This window comes from Colossoma macropomum, unplaced genomic scaffold (assembly GCF_904425465.1).
Source record: "Colossoma macropomum unplaced genomic scaffold, Colossoma_macropomum, whole genome shotgun sequence".
Taxonomy (NCBI): Eukaryota; Metazoa; Chordata; class Actinopteri; order Characiformes; family Serrasalmidae; genus Colossoma; species Colossoma macropomum.
The window spans coordinates 37,782,636-37,802,917 of NW_023494787.1; the positions used below are offsets into that span (position 1 = coordinate 37,782,636).

A 20,282-nucleotide genomic window follows, 5' to 3' on the forward strand; every position below is an offset into this window, starting at 1 on the left:
CATTTCATCTTGACAGTTCCAGGTCGGATCAGTGTTGACAGGTGAAACCTATAAATAAATGAATCTGATCTCTGACATACTGAGCCTTACACCATCTTAATAGCTTGACGGTGGGCTCATCCATGTTAGTGCTAAATCATTCATAAAGTTATAAAGTACATCAAGCCAAACAAAAAAATTAAAACTATGCCCTGCTTACGCGATCAAATCAGATAAGTGAGCGAAAGGTGTGGTGAGGAGGAAACAGAGGCAAGGGCAGGGCTTATATTTGGAGAGGGAACTGTGTGACAACAAGAAAGGCTGGCCAAACACAGGACAGTGACTTTCGGTGAGAGAGGCTGTACAGACAGTAGAAACAGTGGAGCATATAAATACTGTGACAAACTAGTACAGGATGGCTTTGGCACTGGATTTTACTGTTATGAATAAAACCAACGATCACAGCAATTCAGGATAAAGAGAAAAACCTACAGTGTGCTTCTTTACTACTGAACATTACATGTAAGTTGACTTCTGATATTGCTAATCTGACACTTCACTAGAAACCCCACAAAGACAAATTGTTATATAATCATATAATCATTATATGATTATATGACTTAATTTTCTCACAGTCTCTCATCCTCATACAAAAACATACTTAATATCTGCCTGATTGATTGACTGTACGACAATGTGATAAAATAGCCACAGCTGTTGATTATGCCACACATGTTAGCTCAGTCAAGTAGGACACTATGTTACCTTTATGTCAAATTGACCTCAGATGCATATTTTCACTCACTTGGCATTAATATCACATAGCCACACGGTTCTGATATGCAGAAGCCACTAGCTATTAAACAATACAGCGTAAGAAACCCTTTAAATCAAATAACTTATCAGCTTGATTTATTTAACTGTTTGTTTGTACATTAAAATCCAGGTTCTCTGACAATTCATGTGTTTACATGCCAGTTTCGAGTCCATGTTTGTTTTTGTGAGTGTTTCGGTTTGTTCTGTACAGTTGATGTGTGTATGTGTGTGTGTGTGTGTGTGTGTGTGTGTGTGCGCATGCCAAAATGCCAGCATGACGTATGTGCTCAAAGGAACAATGCAGATGAACAGGTTGAGGGTGAAGTACAGAGGAAGGCAGACTTCAGAAAACATGACTTAAGTATGTCAGTTTCAGAATGACAGTGCATCATGGAAAGGTGTGGTAGTGAAACAAGCTTGGACTGCATCTTGACATGCTACAAAAATGTGGTGATACCAGAGTACATATACAGTACTGTGTGAAAATTTTAGGCATGTGAGAAATTAAAAAGCTGTTTGTCTAGACAGAAAACATTTATTTGCTTAGAAAAACATGAACATGTGTGTATATGACAAATTCAAATAATAATAATAAGACAGTAAGTAGTGATTTTATATTGCCAGTGGTGACAATAAAAAAGAATCAGACCATGATGATGACTATAAAAGAACAATTAACATGCAATTAGATTTCAATATCAGAAAGATTACAGTTGGGTGGAAGAAAGAATTTATGTAGCTGGAGCATGATTTTGGGAAAGATGTAATGTTGCTCTTGCTTTGAGTGACCATAGTTCAATTTTGAAATGGAAAAAAAAAACTTCACTCAAAAAATGTCCATAGGTATTGCTTTATGATTGTTTTGGTAGTGACAAAATAGAATGTTCAATCATTTATTCTAATAACTTAAACATTCTATTTTGTCACTACCAAAACAATCATAAAGCAATACCTATGGACATTTTTTGAGTGAAGTTTTTTTTTCCATTTCAAAATTGAACTACTGATAAATTTTAATCTTTCAACTTCAAATGAAAAAGATCTTTTAAAAATAACATTTAAAAAAGTGAAAAAACATGAAGTCTATTTTAACATCAACCTCCAAATGGAACCCACCCTGTAAATGATGATTTCCTATATATTTAGCTTATTTCTATTTCAATTAATGCCTTGAGTTTAAATAGATCACAACACAATCTTTATATCTATAGTCTGAATACTTTTTTTCCCCTGTGGGACCGCAGTTTTAACTAGTTTAGTAAAATAGTTTATGTATGACAAACAAGTTTCTATAATACTGGCCACAAATTCTTAATTTTGGACACATGATTTATTAGTTTGGTGGCCCAAGTGGCCAGTACAATTTTTGTATCTGTCCACCCCTGATCTAGTAGTTGTAGCTTAAGATGACTGCCTGCCTTTTCACAACAATTTGAAGACACTTTAATTACACAAGCACAGTTGCTTTGACTTTTTAACCACGAGATAATGTCACTAGTGCGTTTACCATGTGATCATACATGTGGCATCAAACCACTAACTCACTGCTCTGTCATTTGGTAGGCAAATTTAACCAGTCACTTTCAAAGGAGGACCAGCGATGCAACACAAAATAGCCCCATAATGCTCATAATCTTTACTTACAGCTCGACTTAGCATGTGGAAAACTAAATAAATGAACTGAAATTGTCAGTTATACTATTGTACAATTAATATAACAGTTATACTGTTGTATGAATTAACTGAATTTGTCTTAATTTCATCTTTGTTGCCTTGTCTATCATGTCATTCACCTATTTTTCAGTTGAACAATTATGAGTACACAATTTCAACATTTTATTGCAGTGTAATCTTTACACTGTACAGGTTTTTATTGTTTATAAAATTACAAAAATGTTTAATATGACAAGTGACTAAAACAATATATACAAGCTATAAACTGACCAAAAACTCATCTTTAAGAAACATTACATACACAAAACAGCTTAATTAAAGTCCACCAGGTTGAATGAAGGGTGTCAAAGTTGAAACGGAATTTGTAGCAGTTTAGGCCGAAGCCCAGCTGGTCATGCACTCAGTGACTGGAACCTTCAAATACAACTTTTAAAAAGTGTCAGTTTAATTGATGGCTCTTGATGACAGTTATTTCCAGCTACTGTGATGTTGAATTTGTTTAGCACCAAAATACGCTGCGCCTGAAGTATCATTTACAAGCAAAACACAGTGCTGATATGGCAATAACAAAAAAAAACAACACCAAAGTAGAAAGCTTCAGTTCCCCTCAAAAAAGATGTAACACAGCAATATGAGAGTGAGTGAGCTACAATTGTGTTGCATTCACTTGTTTTTCATGTTCAGGTTTATGTGAACTATGTAACCCTGCATTATAAAAATAAAGTTTGAATTGACTTATTGAAAGGAATAAATACATTCATATGAAACTTCCTTTGTTCACTCATACAGCTACCACAAAATGCACTGCTGATTAAATGGAAAGAAAAAGTTTACATTTAAACAGCACAAATTACGATTAACTTCACAAAATAAAACAATTAATCGCAATGAATTATTTCAGTTTTCATAGTCCTAGTCTGACAGTAAGCAATTGAATCTCAGTAGTCACAGTGTAATTCCCAATTCATTTCTAATCTTTAAATCGCAGTGCTGATGGAGTCCAGGGTAACAACTGTTCAAACAACTCTTGAAATCTCAGTGAAAATGAAATTCGTGTTTGGGCTGGCAAATTCAATTACGTACTGTACGACAGATGCATGTCTGAGGGCCTTTGTAAAAGCCCGGGCAGCAGGCCTAAGCCGCAGCAGTGTTAGATCAATGCCTGCTATGTGCAATCTCTCCAAGCTTCCACACCTGACTTTTTTCAGAGAGGGCTCCCAAATGCCTGTCATACTGCTTGCACTCACCCTGCCTGTGCCAGAGGTGTCATTACAACACATGCTGAAAAAACAAAAAAACACTGTCTGCTTGGTGCCTATCTAATTATAATGCAGCCTTTGGCAGGAGCTGTTTGGAAGTCTGTCGCATGATCTTACAGACCAATCTCATTATCAGTTGATGAGACTGACACTTGTTTTCTTTGTGCAGCATGTCTAATTCATCTAACACAACCAGCCTGTGCGATCCCTCGGACAGGATGTGCGGTAAGCAAGACCTCCTCTTTTTTTCTTATCATGGTCCACTGCTGAGAAATTTGTTTCTTTCTCTCTTCTTTTATTTCATTCAATTCCACCAATTCAGAAATTTAGCATTTACATTAATTACTGGAAATTTCCCTGCTTTATATTTTATCATTAGATGTAAGTTATGAATTGAATTTCACTTCACTGGCTAAACTGAAACAATGTTAACTACATTTTAAACTTAAATTCAATTAGTTGGTATTTTCTTAATTAGGTATTTGTTGCTTTGTCTCACTCTGTACCATGCCATTCACCTGCATATCAGTTCAACAATGCTGCATTTATAGTTTCAGCATTTTGAATGCTGTGTAAATTTGAACGTATCTGAAGTCTAGGTCAAACTTAAGTTATAACCACTTTGTCAAAGGTGATCCATATGACTTTTGAAACATTTAAATAACTCAGCCTTTGCACTTTCACTTTCAATTTCTAAAAACTACTAAAAGATTTTTTTTCATTTCAGCAACTCATCTGATGTACTGATTGTGTGCACAAGAGAGCTGAGCTTAGTCCTTCTACATAATGCGTCCTTCATGTATTTTCAGATTTTGCCTAGATTCAAACATCTTTCAAACTGTTTCAGTGTAAAAGTTTTTTTTTCTATTTTTGAGCTGTTTTAGTTGTCAATATATTTCAGAATGTTTTTATCAGCTACTCAATGTCAATTTATGAAACCAACATAAATATTAATACTTTTTTTGTTAGACATCAATATTAAATTCATGATAAAATGACACTGTACACTGTAATTCATTTTCAATAGTGATGCTATAATGATCAGAAACTGTGTGCTTCTCTATTGTATCTGTTTTAATCTTACATTTACATTTAATACATATACAGATACATTTAATTTGCTTTTTTGTATTTGATGACCTTCCTCTGCACGTTCACTGTAGTAAAATTGTAAAGTACGCTACTTTAATGTGTTGTATAGCGTACTGCATTATTTGTTTAAAATCAGAAGTACTGAAACAAATATGTCAACACCAAACACACAAAACGTGTTTTGGGAATGATATATTTATTTGTTTCAGTTATGATAATCAACAATCATTGTGCATATAGCTCAAAATGTATACATTGTACAAAACTAGCAACCAGTGCTTTTTTAAATTTGATTTTAAAAAATGGACACTTTTCAAAAACATGGCATTTTGTATTTTGTAAAATTAATAAGGTGTTTTTGAAACATTTTAACACAATTTTCTAAATTTTGAAGAACATCTACCCACAGAGTAGAAGGTTTAAAGTCAATCTAAAATGAAAATTGGCCAATTCTACCTTCACATTCATGTCATGTTAAGTGTAATTCATCATATCATTTAAAATACAAAATACTTGTTTTTCTATAGTCTTTTGTCAAAATGACTTTTCCCACTTCAAAAACATCTTTTGATTACATCATCATGCACCAGAGGTTGGAGAACAATACCCCAATCACCCCACCAAATATCAAGTGATACTATTTAGCTTCCTATTTAACTTTCAGCTAACACCCTCCCTGATATCATGTTTCACTGTGGTCACGGTACAGAAGGAAAACGTGTCATAATTTCCAATTCTTGTTGACTTTGATGTTTCTTCCTGGCCATATGCTTAAGGGTGTGGTTAAAAGATGATTCAGTCAGGATACTATTTGCATATGTTTCAGTAGTGACATGAAGACATGGTAAAGGATCATTTTTTAAAAAAGGTTCTTTTTAATGACTGAAACATCACTTCAACTTAATCTCATTAAGAACAGAAACGAAAAAAAGTAGATTTTCATTTTCACAAATGCAGTAAAACCACAAGACTCCCGGCATCATTCTATTGCGGATTGTCACCCTAGCACCTGCCCTGGCTTGATGTATTTAACACATGCTCTATTTAATGCTCGCTTTAATCATGAAGCAAGTTGAACTAGAAAAACTCCACTGCTGAAAGGGCATGAAATACCTACTAGACAATTATCAATATGTTAAGCAGGAAACACTTTCTCACTTTTACTTTCAAAATAAAGCATTAAACCACAACAGACTATGTGTCACTATGTTTTTACCAGTTCTTATAATTGGTATAAACAATACAGTCAAGCAATGTAGTCTGTCATCAGTACATATGATTGCAAAGACACATAGTAACATGCTGCATTAATATGGAGTTCACTTAATCTGTGAGGTTATATGCATATATCGCTACTGTCGGAAGAATACCTTTCCATTTTTGTCGTTTTTCAGTTTTTGACAAAATTTGAAAATGCCTTTTCCCCTTTACATTGTGTGTAAGTTTCATGATGAGTGGACCAAAAGAAACAGCCCAAAATGACTTGAGAAAATGTCTGGTTCCAGTGGCTTAGATTAAAAGTAGGTTTTTTCCTTTTCCCTTAAAGTTACCATTTTGGAGATACAAGGTTTTCTTCCGACAACAGCGTTATATTTGTCTGTCTCACGTGACGACACTGTACAATCACGCTACTGTTTTCCTGACTGGGAGAATCAATATATATTCCGTGTACAGCTTGATGCGAGAAAAAGATGACTATTCACATCAGTTTCAGAGCCTTTTTTCAACGGTAGGTCGAATTAGAGCTGATCAGTTGTTTTTTATGTGCTCTGGTGGGAGAATAACAGTAAACTGAAGTGTTCTATAATTGACTGCAAAAACCATGATCACTGGCAAAATGGGTGAAACACATGTCGAAAACAAAGACAAGCTGTACACTCGAATAACATTTACCACTGAAATGACCTAGCACTTGTCCAAGATATAGCCATTTCCTCTGCAAAGTGCGTCTGAATTTATACACATCAGGGTACCCAAGCCAGGGGTCTCTTCTTTCTTCTTGTGTGGCTTCTTATTAAAATACTTCTCAGTACTCATCCATTGGGTAAATATTAGATAAATCACTAGTGTAACTACAACTATACATTCTTTTAAACTAAGTGAAAGCAATTTCAGCCAGGACAACTGCTAGTCATGTGTGGTAGCTAGCTGACTTTATGCTGACTTTAAGTTGTGTATAGGTAGTATTTGTAAAAACTCGGAAGAAGTGTCCTCCAGCCATACTGTTGACATTCTGCAAGCATAATGTGTATGAGCAGTCAATATCGGCTATGGATTCCAAAACAAGATCAAGAAAAGTCAGTTTGATCGAGGGCACTGACCTGCACAAAATTGATAAGTCATCACTGAGTCCTGATTATGCATTATAGCCCATGATAACAAATCCAGTCATCTATAATTCATCTAAATCGCTAGAATCATAATTGATCTGTGGAAGGGTCAGACCATCAAATATTGTTGTGCATAAGATATGTAGACATAAATAATGAGAATCAAAGGTCAATCATCATTCAGTGCCGACATCTAAAGATGATCAAGTGCAAAACTACAGAATTCATCCTTCACTTAACTGTCTACCTGTGACAGACACATGAACGCAGACTTTGGTGTAGGAAGATGTCTGAAAGTTTTTCCTTTTTATTCTCACTTTCAAAACATTTCTCCTTTGCTGGCTCAGCTCTTCAGCCTCTTTCCCCACATAATGTCGGACAGCTAGGACACTATAAAAGCTTACACTGTTTTCTTTTTTGATGCTGTTGTCACTACAACCACGAACCACGCAGCACACCATTGCAATATTTCGTCTGTCAGGATGCTTTACTAACAGTGTACAAATGGTAGCTCTATGAAGGTTGCTGTCATCCCCACATTGACCGGCAGTCGACAATATGGTGGCAGCAACAAGTGTGACGTCAATCGAATACTATTTATTGGCTCTTGCTGCTGTCTCCTTAACTATCCCTTGCTCTCACTATCCCTCCTCCAGCTGTGTTTATTTAGCGGTCCCATTCAAAGCATGTTGTTATTAAGATGGTCAATTAAAAAAAAAAAATTATACTTTGGTGGGTGTCCATATACCTTGGCGAACTGCCAAAGTATAGCCTTTGCATGGGAAACACAGCATATTGAACATTTTAAATCAGTAAGTACTTAGAAGTTGGAAGTACATAAACCAACTATTTTTGTTTTTTGAACACACAATATTTGAATTTTTCAGCAAAAGACATTCTGTGTATTTTGTATGTATTTTATACATTCTATGTATTTTATCTGCATTTTGTGTGTTTACTGTGGTGTGACAGGAAACTCTAGTGTAGGCTAAACCTGAGGTTACGAGAGTTCACATACCTGTGAATGTTTCACACAGCATATGATTCAGTACATGTCAAAATTTTAGCATGAGAATAGAAACCAGCATAAAACATGATTACAACATGACTATACTATCTTTCTAGTGGCTGTCAGTGCCACTTTGATTTACAGCCCATTTTTGATTTAATGTGTGACATATTTGGCTTTAAGGTCTAGAGTGTTTTCTAATCTCTCTCTACACCTCTCTCTCCCTCTCTCTCTCTCTCTCAGTGGCACGTCTGTATGAACAGGAAGTCATAGTAGTTCCCGTGTTGCTGCTGGCAATTTTCCTGGGCACACTTCTAACTATGTGTTTTCTGCGCCTGTGTTCTAAGAAAGAGGTTGATGCAGTCACAACACACAGACACCACACACACAGTCACCATCATACACACAGACACCACACAGACAGTCACCATCATACACACAGACACCACACAGACAGTCACCATCATACACACAGACACCACACAGACAATGAACATCATGCACAAAGACACAGCACAAACAGTCGGCATCACACACATCGACAGCACCGAAGCAGCAGACAGCACCTGCAGGGCATTGACGGTAAGTCTCTCTTGCATGTTTGCAATCTGAGTTGTTGTTTTAACATCTCCGATAGTTGTTGCCTTTTAACCTAATGTAACAGAACAATTAAAGATTAAGTCTACAACCACTTTTTGATCTTTTTAACTGATTCTCTTTCTCAATCCCTAACAGCCCCTCCAGAGCTAAATCCACTGGAGTATGAGGTTGTACCTATGACACCCCAAACACAAAACAGCAAGCCCAGCCCCCAGCCTGGAGTACCGCCACTGTCCACTGAGAGGCAGCATGACTCCTTTCAGCTGATCAACCCACTGCCGCTCACCTTTGCAATGAGGCAAGACAATGATGTCACTCTCTACAGAGCCACTATGGACCGGAGGGCTGTCGTCTTACGAGTGCTCAAAGGTACACATACAGTTACATATGACATGAAAAGAGAGTAATTGAAAGACATTAAACTGTCATGGACTTCCGTTCAATAATGTGATTGGTAGTGATGGCAAGTTTTTTTTTTAAGGTTGGGCCACAAATCCTGTTTAGTGAGCATCATATTCAAAGAACTAAATTAAGAAAGATCTTTTTTCTCTTTATATCAACTAATGAAGTGTACAAAGATATCAAAACTAAGTACATACATAAATGGTTTACATGCAATAGTTTCAATGTCTTTATAAATGGTTATGTAGGACTTCTGCCCCATAGTATGATCGATGGAGATTTAAAGGTTTTTTTTAGGTTGGGCCTAAAAAATCCTGTTAAGGGGGCCATCATATTCAAAGAGTACCATAACTATATTAAATGGATGATATTTTTTTCTTTTTAAGCAATGAATGAGAAGACTGGAGATGGAGATGCTGAGCGTCAGGATAGGGGCACTTAGGGGGTCAATCAGATTTTCATAGAGGCCATGCATAAATGTGAAAAATAAATAAATGACTAAATTACAATAGAGTAAATACATAACTTGCCTACCAGTGTTATCAGGACATTTTGTGATGTGCTGTTTTTCAGGAGAAAAAAAGGCAGTTTATACAGTCAAGCAAGTTTTGAGCACAGAGATTTTGTCTGAATTGCTCTATTGGCCACATCGCTAGATACACGCAGAACATCTTGCATTATTTATTTGTTCTATAATATTTCTTATTATTTATTTATTATTTATGTGAGGTTTTTTTCTTGTAATGGTCCAGTGTAGGGATGCATCGATACTGATACTGGTACTGGTAGTAAACAAGGGTCTGCCCGCATTGCAAAATGTTGCTGATGCTGTTGTAAAAGTCGAATGCAAAGTCGTTGGTCAGTTCAAGCATTCTCCACCTTGGCATATTCTCGTCAGGCATACACTGTGTGATTTTAGCCCATTTTTAAGCAAGACAAGATAAGTATACTTGTACAACTATAGTTGTAGTTATATGCTTTACATAAATAAAAGCAAAAGGATCATCAAAAGGAACAATAAAGAGAAGTGCTTAGGAATGAAAAACAGAAAAAGCATTAAAAAATAATAAAGAAGTCATTCTATGAAAACATCCATTTTTGTGTCCCTTGTATCTGTTTACAGATATATTACACTTGAAAAACATGTTACGGTTACAATTTATTATTATTTAAAAAAAAAAAACAATTAGTTATTTTAACAATTACACCTTCTTGAGCCATCAATTTAGCAATATTGGTTTTTAAAATCCATTATGTAGAATTCCAAGCACCACAGAACTGCTCATCCTCACAGTCATGTGTAAAGGGTGAGAGCCATATTTTGAGGTAAAAACATCTTTTTCTGCAATTTTAATTGCAATAATATATACACTATGAAATATATGATTTAAATGACATAAAGAAAACAAATGCCAAATATTATAAAATATATAATGAAAGTTGTGGTCCCCAGGAGGCGTGTCAATGGTCTTACTGCATAACAAAAAACTCTTATTTTGAAATAAAAATCACACTGATGACATCACCTGACGTTTACCTATTTTCTGAAGATCTATGAAAAAAAGCACATGGTAAGTCCACTGTGTCTTTGCAGTTACCAGAAATGTTCTCATTTAGCTCATGATTTCATATGAAGCTTTTAGCTGAAGTCACTGGTACAACCTACTTTATTCATAGGCAATTGTGAAAAAAATGGAATGGATTAAATTACATATTTTAATGGATATTCCATGATTGACAACATGTGGTTTGATGCTCTGTAGCAGCCATTTTGTAAAATGCATTTTTCATTAAAAATGTCACTGGTGCTGCTGTCTCTGGTGTTACCTTTCTTATGTGTAACACCAATGACAAGCAGTAACACCAGTGACTCCCATGGATAGTTAAAATAGTGGACGTTTCCGTAGAATGACCCAAATCTTAAATAATGCAGCTTATGGTATCCTGAGATCTAACACCTCAGAAAGGCATTTGAAAAGATTACACAAAATTTAACTATGAAACATTCTTTACTTACAGCTGTAAATGTTATAGTAATTTCTTGTAGTAAAATCTTAGTAGGTTACTCATTGTGGTAACAAAAAACTTGTACTTGATCTAAAAAAAGGTATCAATACTTCCCTAGTCCAGTTTGCCCAATGACACTGTACACCAGGCATGTCAAACTGGGGACCTTCTGGGCCAAAGTGCTGTGGAGATTAGTGTTTACCCTCATTTAAGCCCTGAGATTGTGGTTATGATGCAGTTTAGAGAGAAAGTTCATATGTAAATGGTTTACATGCACGTCTGTCATTATAAATCAGAAGCTGTCAAAGATAACAGAACAAGAAGAACAGCAGCTAAAATCTGAGTTGAGGCTTGCATGGAAAGTAAAGGCTTTTTTGGAGAATGTATGTTAAATACAGACATGCAGTAGTGGTGTAACGGTTTGGAGCTAAAACCGAAATTCGTGGTTTGACAGTCTATAGTTTGGTGCACATGGTGTGAACTGCAAATATTTTTTGTCTCGCTGAGACAGCATCCTGCTCCGTGGTCGGTTCACAGAGCACACAGGCTACCAAGGGTACAGCTACTCTGTGCAGCAATGTTCAAGCAGTTCTCCTCTACTTCTGACCAAGCTCAACCAATTACAAATGCAAAAGGTTGATTCATTGGAAAAAGTAATAAAAATAATAAAGGCTTATATCAGTTTCAGTTAAGCTTTATTTATATGCAGTCATTTCAAACTCTCCAAAACAAGGGATTCTGATCACTGTTAAATGTGCTCAAGTCCCAGTATGAAATTCCAAGCATATCACATTTCAGTACATATGTGGTGCCAAAGATGTACAAAGAAACAAAGGCAGAACTGTTTGAAGAACTACGCAACGCACAATTAACTGTGATTTATGATAGATAGCTGAACATTTCAAGTTAAAGTGGATAAGGTAAAAGAATACTTGATTACTGAGTGATGGTTCGATTTATTCCTCTTGATGTTTACATTTAACTTGCTTGCCATTTACATTCTTATATACTCAATGATTAGTAGTGATTGCTCTGCCTCTTGTTACTTACATTTTTCGTACTTGATGTTTTGTTCTATAACTAATGTTTACATTTGTTTTACTTGTTTTACATTTTGTTTTGCAACCATTTTGTAAAGATTTTTTTTGCAAAACTATAAAATAAATATAATAAATAATAATAAATTTATTACTTAAAGCCAATTTATTTATTAAATTTATATAAATTTAGTTTCTTTTTTAAAAAATGACTTCTTGTTTGTATTTGCACATCTTGCATGCTACTTATGTGTATTAAAAAAAAACAAAAAAACAAAACTGAGGATCAAAGTTAGTTACATTTTTCCATGCTGAACCAGAACACAAACCGTACTGTGGTCCAGAAACCATGGACCAAAACGAACCGTGAAAGTGTACTGTTACACCTTTAACATGCAGCCAAATTCACATGTTTTGAGTTTAAATCAATAAATGTATCACTTTTTTAATTTTATTTTCTGCCTTATTTCTCTACTGCAGAAACAGCCAACGACAGGGAGCGGCAAGACTTCCTTGGCTTTGCCCACTTCCTGTCCGAGTTGGGGCCCCATTCATGCCTGCCCACTCTGTTGGGAGTGGTGACAGTAAGATCACCACTTATCATGGTGCTAGAGGAGCTGGACAACCGAGACCTGCTAGGCTTCTTATGGAGATGCAGACAGGTGCCATATACACTTATTGAGCACTCTATTAGACACACATACTTTGTTGATGCATCTTGTAGATGCACAGTTAAAAACTATAGAGCATCTTTTTCTATGCTCAGTTTGCTGATGAAGGCCTTCTTATAGCCCTTCATCAGCGTAGCAACAGATGGACTACATCAGGGGCGTCCAATCTTCTCTACATAGGGCAGATGTGGCTGCAGGTTTTCATTCCTTTTCAATTCCTCATTCAGTTGTTTCATCAGTTGGTCTCAGTCTTCAAACAACTGACCAGGTGTGCTTCTGCTTTAATGAATGTAAACCTGAAACCGGCCCCTTTGCAGATTAGATTGTACACCCCTGGACTACATTCTGTAATTGTATATCGACAAAGCAGTGGTGGAAAAATTATGAGTAACTTTACTTAGGTGCATTTTACATTTTCATTTAGACCTTCAAAATACTGCTTACAAAGGATATGAGATTTTTCTGTTTTCCTTTGTTTCTTTTGCCAGTCAGTTGAATACATTTTCATTTACATTTATTGTTATTATTACCATGTCCAAACACATTCATATCAGTGTACTGGGCAGTAGACAAAGAATATGTTTTATTGTTATGTATTGGGTGGTTTACATTCTCATTCTTTTCATTCTCTTACAACCTCATAGGACCACCAAAGTGTGGGAACACCATGTGACCTGACGGAGAAACGGATTTTCACAATGGCTGGACAGATCGCCACTGCTCTGGTAGGTACTACCTCAAATCATGTGATACTTGATTTCACAGTCATTATATTACAGCTACAATGCAAGCATAACCTTTATGTTACACAAGCCTGTACAATACCTGTGGATGGTTCCTAAACATTCTAGAACAGGATTGTCAAACTCAATTCCTCCTGGGCCACAGCACTACAGAGTTTAGCATCTTCCTGCTTCTCATGAACTCATGACGGCCCTGCTGATAAGCTGAGGAGTTGAATCATGTGTGTTTAGAAAGGCATAATACTAAATTCTGTAGAGCTATGGTCCAGAAGGAACTCAACTTGACACCCCTGCTCCAGAATATGAGGCAAAAAAATTGTAGTCATGGTCAGTGTTCTGAGCTCATAAGATGTATTGCGAATGCCAGCCTAATGCATGTAGTTTGAATGAAATTCAGTTTCACTTGGATGAAATTCAGACATTAAGATGTAACTGGCAGAAAGACATTTTCACAATACACTATATGCATACTAATATTTAGGTTTTGCAAAGTTTGATAAGTTAGAACAGAAAAAACCCACATTTGAAAAAATACTATCAAAAATTAAGATTACTCTGATTTTTATTCAACGTTTTACACACTACACAACAGTAGACCCAGTTGAGTAATTATGCTTTCTCTGTAATGAAACATGCAGTGCATTTTAAGCACAGACGATGCCTCAGAAAAGCATAATGTGACATAATTTATCACAACAGAATAAAATATCACCATATTTGTCCACCCCTAGTATGCCAAAGTAAAATTCTCAATCTATGTAAAGTCTAGTGCAGATCCAATAACTGATATAGTGGTACAAGGCAGAGGCTAAGTGTCTTTTGCTGGAGTAGTGCCTACCTCTAGTCTTCTAACATCTAGTCAAAGTAGCAAAGTGATTTTAAGCACATAATTTAGTAGTTTTTAAAGAAGGTTTTTGCAAACTGAAATACTAGTTTGGGGATGTTTTAGTAAAATATTGTGTTGTACCCATGAATAGTGAGTAATAAAAGATGTGAAAGTCAAGTGTGGTGTTTCATCTTTGTCACTTTACTGACGAGTAAATCAGCGAGAGCTACATTTCTGGATTTTGCGGGCATAAACGATAAAGTTCCGATAGCATTCCTCAAGCCCTGATAATCAAAGGGAGTCTAAACTGCATTTAGTGTTGGTTTAAGCAACACTACTCGTACACATTTCAATAGAAATATCCACAAATTACGCAGTCATGCTCCCGCTCTGCCAAAATGAAAATGTATTTGCAATTACTGCATTTTCACTTTCTACCAGGCACCCCTGTCAATCAAACACTGCGGGCAGGACATTGGGAGGGTTCAACAAGGTTCTCCAGAAAGTGTTTTACCTACGACAGCCCTTTTGACAACATGGCGAATCAATTTTCTTTTGTTTTCTTTAAATGCTTGAAAACACTTTAAAGACTGAAGCAAACGCTGAAGCCACAAAATGGCACCATTCACTAACCTTTAAACTTGACTTTAAAATTGCAGGAGTATTTGCACAGCAAGAACTGCATCCACGGCAACATTGGGGCACGAAGCGTCCTGGTTGGTCGAGACCTTTCAGTGAAGCTGTGGGGTTTTGGCCCAGCTTACTGTAGGAGGACGGAGGAGGGGTCTGCAGGAGAAGTGGAAGAAATGGAGATGAGGAAGTGGCAAGCTCCAGAGGTGTTAGCCCGTCGACCTGTCAGTTACAGCAGTGATGTGTAAGCAGTGCTGGACAAATTTTCATTATTGGCTTAAGCTCCATTATGTTGCAGAGAATCAAGGTACCAAGTTTTCATGTTCATTTCTGTTCTCTTTCACTTGCAGATGGTCGTTTGGCATCTTGCTATATGAAATGGTGACTTTAGGTGAGTTTATTTATAACAATATGTGTCATTTTTTTCTGAAATAATTAAGTTTTCAATAGAAAACCTATATACTAATTTTTAATATTGAAACAACACAACATATAATATACATTCAACAAGTTAAACACGCACAGGTATCAAACAATAAATTTCACTGACTGGAGTAAAAATGTCAATCCATGAAATACAATAAAAATTAAACAAGCAAGCTCACAATGAGGGTAGACCCTCATTCATTTTTATTTTATTTTCAGACCTGCCTTAAAATAAAAGGAAAATGGCTGAAGCAGCTATAACGTCTTCCTTAGTCATTTGTACTCTTTAAATTTGGGATAATTGTAGAGCCTACACACAAGCAAGCACGCAAAAAGTGCGAGGAAGTTCTTTTGCTCTAATGGACTGCAAATGGAAACATTGACATACATAAGATTTTTAGGTAGTCTTTCATTTTAATGTATTAAAAAATGTACCAAATCATGACTCCACCATATTGCAGTAAACCGAATTATGAATTGTGTGAATCGTTACATATGTTGTTTTCAACATGACAGTTTTCAAGAATCCCCACTTATTTTAATTTAGTCAAAGGCTAGGTTAGATTTGTCTGAAAAGATGGGTCTTTTGTGTTAATAAAAAAGCAATATCAAAATACCTAATAGGTTCTTAACTTGTAGAATTACATCACATTTTCTTCCACCTGCTCCAAAGGAGATCCTCCATTCCCTAGAATAATGGCCATTGAACTCCTACAGCACCTCCAGAGGGGAAAAACCTTAAAGAGACCAGCTAACTGTTCCAACTCACTGTAAGTAAACACACACATACACACACACACACATACACACACACACACATACACACACACACAAACACAAACTCTGTTGGTGTGTTTACCTTGAATATATAACTTACTATGTAGAATTTTACAAATGTCGAATTTGAGTATACTTGCAATACAAAGTGGATCGAGAGAGGCTGTAAAAATTAGAAAACAAGTTGAGTACTAGCTGGCTAAAAAAATTAAGCCAGAACTTACATACCATAATCTAACGCGAATAACTCTTTAAGGCTGATGTAAAAACATGGCTATTTCTGATGTTTAATCTGCTCTTCTCTGTTTATTATGTGATTTCTCAGTGGTGTTGAACTAAACTGACATAAAAAACTCAATGTAACAAAGCTGAAAAAATTAAAAGATTTTGATTCAGTTTGTGTTACAAACTACCATTTTGAACAAGAAAATGCAGGAATAGGACTAGCAGCCCTATTTTATTGTTATTTTTTGGGCTGTCATGATCATGAAATTTTAGCTCATGATTGTCATAAGTAATTGTGAAAAACATTAGAATTAGTTACATAGCTTACAGATAAACGAACATTACTCACTGCTACCCTCTAAATATATATAGAACATTTGTTTGTCTTTATACACTCAATGATGCCTCAGTGAATGCATTTACTGCATTTGCTGCTACTCAGAGCACCAAATTGATATTTTGTTTGTTGCAGCTTAATATTATTGTGAAATCTAAAGACTGTGGACAATGATTTCAGTCAACTTAAATAACTGTGATCTAAAATAATTGCAATTAGGCAATTATGTAATCATTGTGACAGGCCTCATTACCCTGATAAAACAAATACAACAATAAGTGCTTACCGATCCAAATTGCACTCTGAATGAGAAAACAAATTACAGTGCATCCAAAAATAAAGGAAGCCTTATGCATCTATTTTGCAATGATAGACAACACAGTAGTTCACAGAAAGCGTTTATTCTACAGACTGCTACCTTTCACTCTGATCAATGTGGACATGCACTTGTCGTTACTCTTCTGACAGCAGATTTAAATGAGTTTAAGGCACTGCTGACAAATTCTCTGAATGGATCGCCAGCGAGACGGTCAGTATAAGAGAGTTAACAGGATGCCCTACATGCTTTGTAATGTTAGGCTTTAGTAACCAACTAAGACACAGCACACATTTACATCATCTCATATTATCAAGTTATTAATAAAATCATAGCTAGGACTGGTCATCCACAAACACAATTCAAAGTATAATTACTAGGGGTGTAAGGATTCTGAAACTAAGACCAAATAAACAGTGTGGTGTTGTGTTGTGGTCCTGGAAGACAGAAATGCGATACCCCTCCCACCAAGCCCAACCCGTGGCCACTCTCTCTCATTACCAGCTCTCATTACATTACTACTGTAACAAAACTCACCTTCCATTTCACAATTAACACTATAACATGTAAATCAGGAAACGATTATTCTGTTTAAAGTTAGTGAAAGCTGTATATCACGTTTAGTGTTCTTCTCTTTAGTGTCCAAACTGTTTTTTTAATAGTGTGATTTAATACATTTTTTTTACCACATTTTTTCTTATTTGCTCTCCACCCCATCCAAAAAAGAAAAATAAAAAAAATCAAGGTATGAACTAAAATGTGGCTCAAAAACTGAGGTCTGAACCAAACCATGGATCTTTAGAATTGTTACACCCCTAATATTTACCTATAATTAATTGTGATTTAGGGCCTAATTGTGAGTCACTGTAACCTCTACATTTCTCAGATACTCCATAATGAAGGAATGTTGCCAGTGGAGACCACAGGATCGAGCCTCACTGGCTCAAGTGATTTCAAAGCTCTGGCTGGGTGAGAGAAGTGCTAATGATACGGCGGTGCTCAGAGTGCCTGAGCCACTGGACATTGAGAAATACATCCGGGAAGCAGGCTATGGAGAGGCTTACAACTACGCTGTCCTCTAATAGGCTCCTGGGATATACTGCTCATTTAAATGGATTACATTTGCACATGGTCAGCTGCCTCAGTAGGTTCTACTGAAAATCTACCTGCTGCAAGGCAAACGCACAGCAGAGACATTCTTGAATGCCTCGGCCTCTGAACATAAGACATCAATAAACCAGCACTTGTTGATGATTGTAGTCTTTTGTGGAAATGTCAAACAGTGTGACCCACAACACTAGCATTCTATTCACTTGTACATGATATTGTTCAACTGGAATGATGATCTCTCTTTTCTATACAATGAATGAAGAGAAATGTCTAACTTTGGGATGGGTTGCAAGCTAAGCAATTAAATCATTCATTTCAAATCACATAGAAGAGACAGAAGAATTAAGAGTTATCGATTACTTTAAACCCTAATTAAACCATGTTTTAATTGAAAATAGTACAATGACAACATGTCAAAAGTTGAAAATGAGAAATTGTATTGTGTTTTGAAAAATACATGCCCGTTTTAAATTTAACGCAAGCATGCAAACATGTTTCAAAATATTGGGACGGGGCATTTTTACCACTTTGCTGCATCACATCATCTATTATCAACACTCTGCGAGCATTTGGAAACTGAGGAGACCAATTGCTGTTGTTTTGAAAGTGTGATGTTTTTTCTGTTTTTGTTTGATACAGGATTTCAGCTGCTCAATAGTTCAGGGTCTCCTTTGTCATATTTTTTGTTTTATAAAGTGCCTGGACTGAAGGCTGGCTAGTTCAAAAGCAATTCTTTTTACTATGGAGCCATACTGTCATAACATGTGCAGAATGTGGTTTGGCATTGTCTTGCTGAAATAAGCTAAGCCTTCCCTAAAAAAGACGTCATTTGGATGGCAGCATATGGTGCCAAAACCTGTATATATCATTCAGCACCACTGGTGCCATCACAGATGTACAAGTCACCCATACCATGTGCACTAATGCATCCACATATCATCACGGATGCTGGCTTTTGAACTGTGTGCTGATAACAACCTGGATGGTCTTTAGCCCGGGGGATGCAGTGTCCATGATTTCCAAAAAGAATTTCAAATTTTGATTTGACTTTTCCACTTTACCTCCATCTATTTTAAATGAGCTTGGGCCCAGAGAAGGTGGTGGTAGCGTTTTTGGAATCTGTTTATATGTGGTTTCTTCTTCTTCATGCTAAAGTTTTAACTTGCATTTGAGGATGCAGCGATGAACTGTGTTTACAGACAGTGTTTTTTCTGAGAAAGTGTTTCTGAGCCCATGCAGTAATATCCACTACAGAATTGTATCTGTTTTTAATGCAGTGCCGCCTGAGGGCCCAAAGATCACGGCCAGCCAATATTGTTTTTTGGCCTTGTCCTTTGCCTATAGAGATTTCTCTGGATTCTCTGAATCTTTTAATGTTATTATGTACCATGGATGATGAAATCACCAAGTTCTTTGATATTTTACATTGAGAAATATTATTCTTGAATTGTTGCACTATCTGCCTGCACAGCCTTTCACAGAGTGGTGAAACCCTCCCCATCTTTACTTCTGAAAGACTCAGCCTCTCTGGGATGCTCTTTTTATACCCAGTCATGATACTGACCTGTTGCCAATTAACCACCAGATTTTTTTTTTGTTTTACTCAACTATACAAGTTTTTTGTTGCCCTGTCCCAACTTTTTAAAAATGTGTTGCAGGCATCGAAGTCAAAATGGGCAAATATTTTTTAAAACACAATAAAATTTTTCAGTATCAACATTTGATATGTCGTCTTTGTACTAATTTCAATTAAATATAGAGTTTAAATCATTTGCACATCATTGCATTTTGTTTGTATTTACATTTTGCACAGCATCCCAATTTTTTTTGGAAAGGAGGCTGTAACATAATACTGAGTAACCTAACAATTACTTCACCTGTCATTTTAATGGATATTACTGCAAATGCGCATTTATGAACTGCTTCTGGTGTAGATTCATGGCGATGTGTGTGCTAGTAGCTCTCCCTGCTGGAGAAACTTCAGACTGCAAGTGTGACTTCAAAAGCCATTCCCAC

At 36.2% G+C, this 20,282-nt stretch overlaps 1 protein-coding gene across 1 annotated transcript; it reads left to right on the forward strand.

Moving 5' to 3' along the window:
• Positions 1-248: 248 nt before the first annotated feature.
• On the forward strand, positions 249-18,518 carry styk1a (serine/threonine/tyrosine kinase 1a). The gene is made up of 10 exons (XM_036567233.1): positions 249-501; positions 3,898-3,953; positions 8,403-8,741; positions 8,895-9,128; positions 12,686-12,867; positions 13,521-13,601; positions 15,105-15,319; positions 15,426-15,466; positions 16,175-16,271; positions 18,043-18,518. The coding sequence occupies exons 2-10, from the start codon at positions 3,899-3,901 to the stop codon at positions 18,236-18,238; spliced, it is 1,440 nt and encodes a 479-aa protein (XP_036423126.1). The 5' UTR covers positions 249-501; position 3,898; the 3' UTR covers positions 18,239-18,518.
• Positions 18,519-20,282: the final 1,764 nt, after the last annotated feature.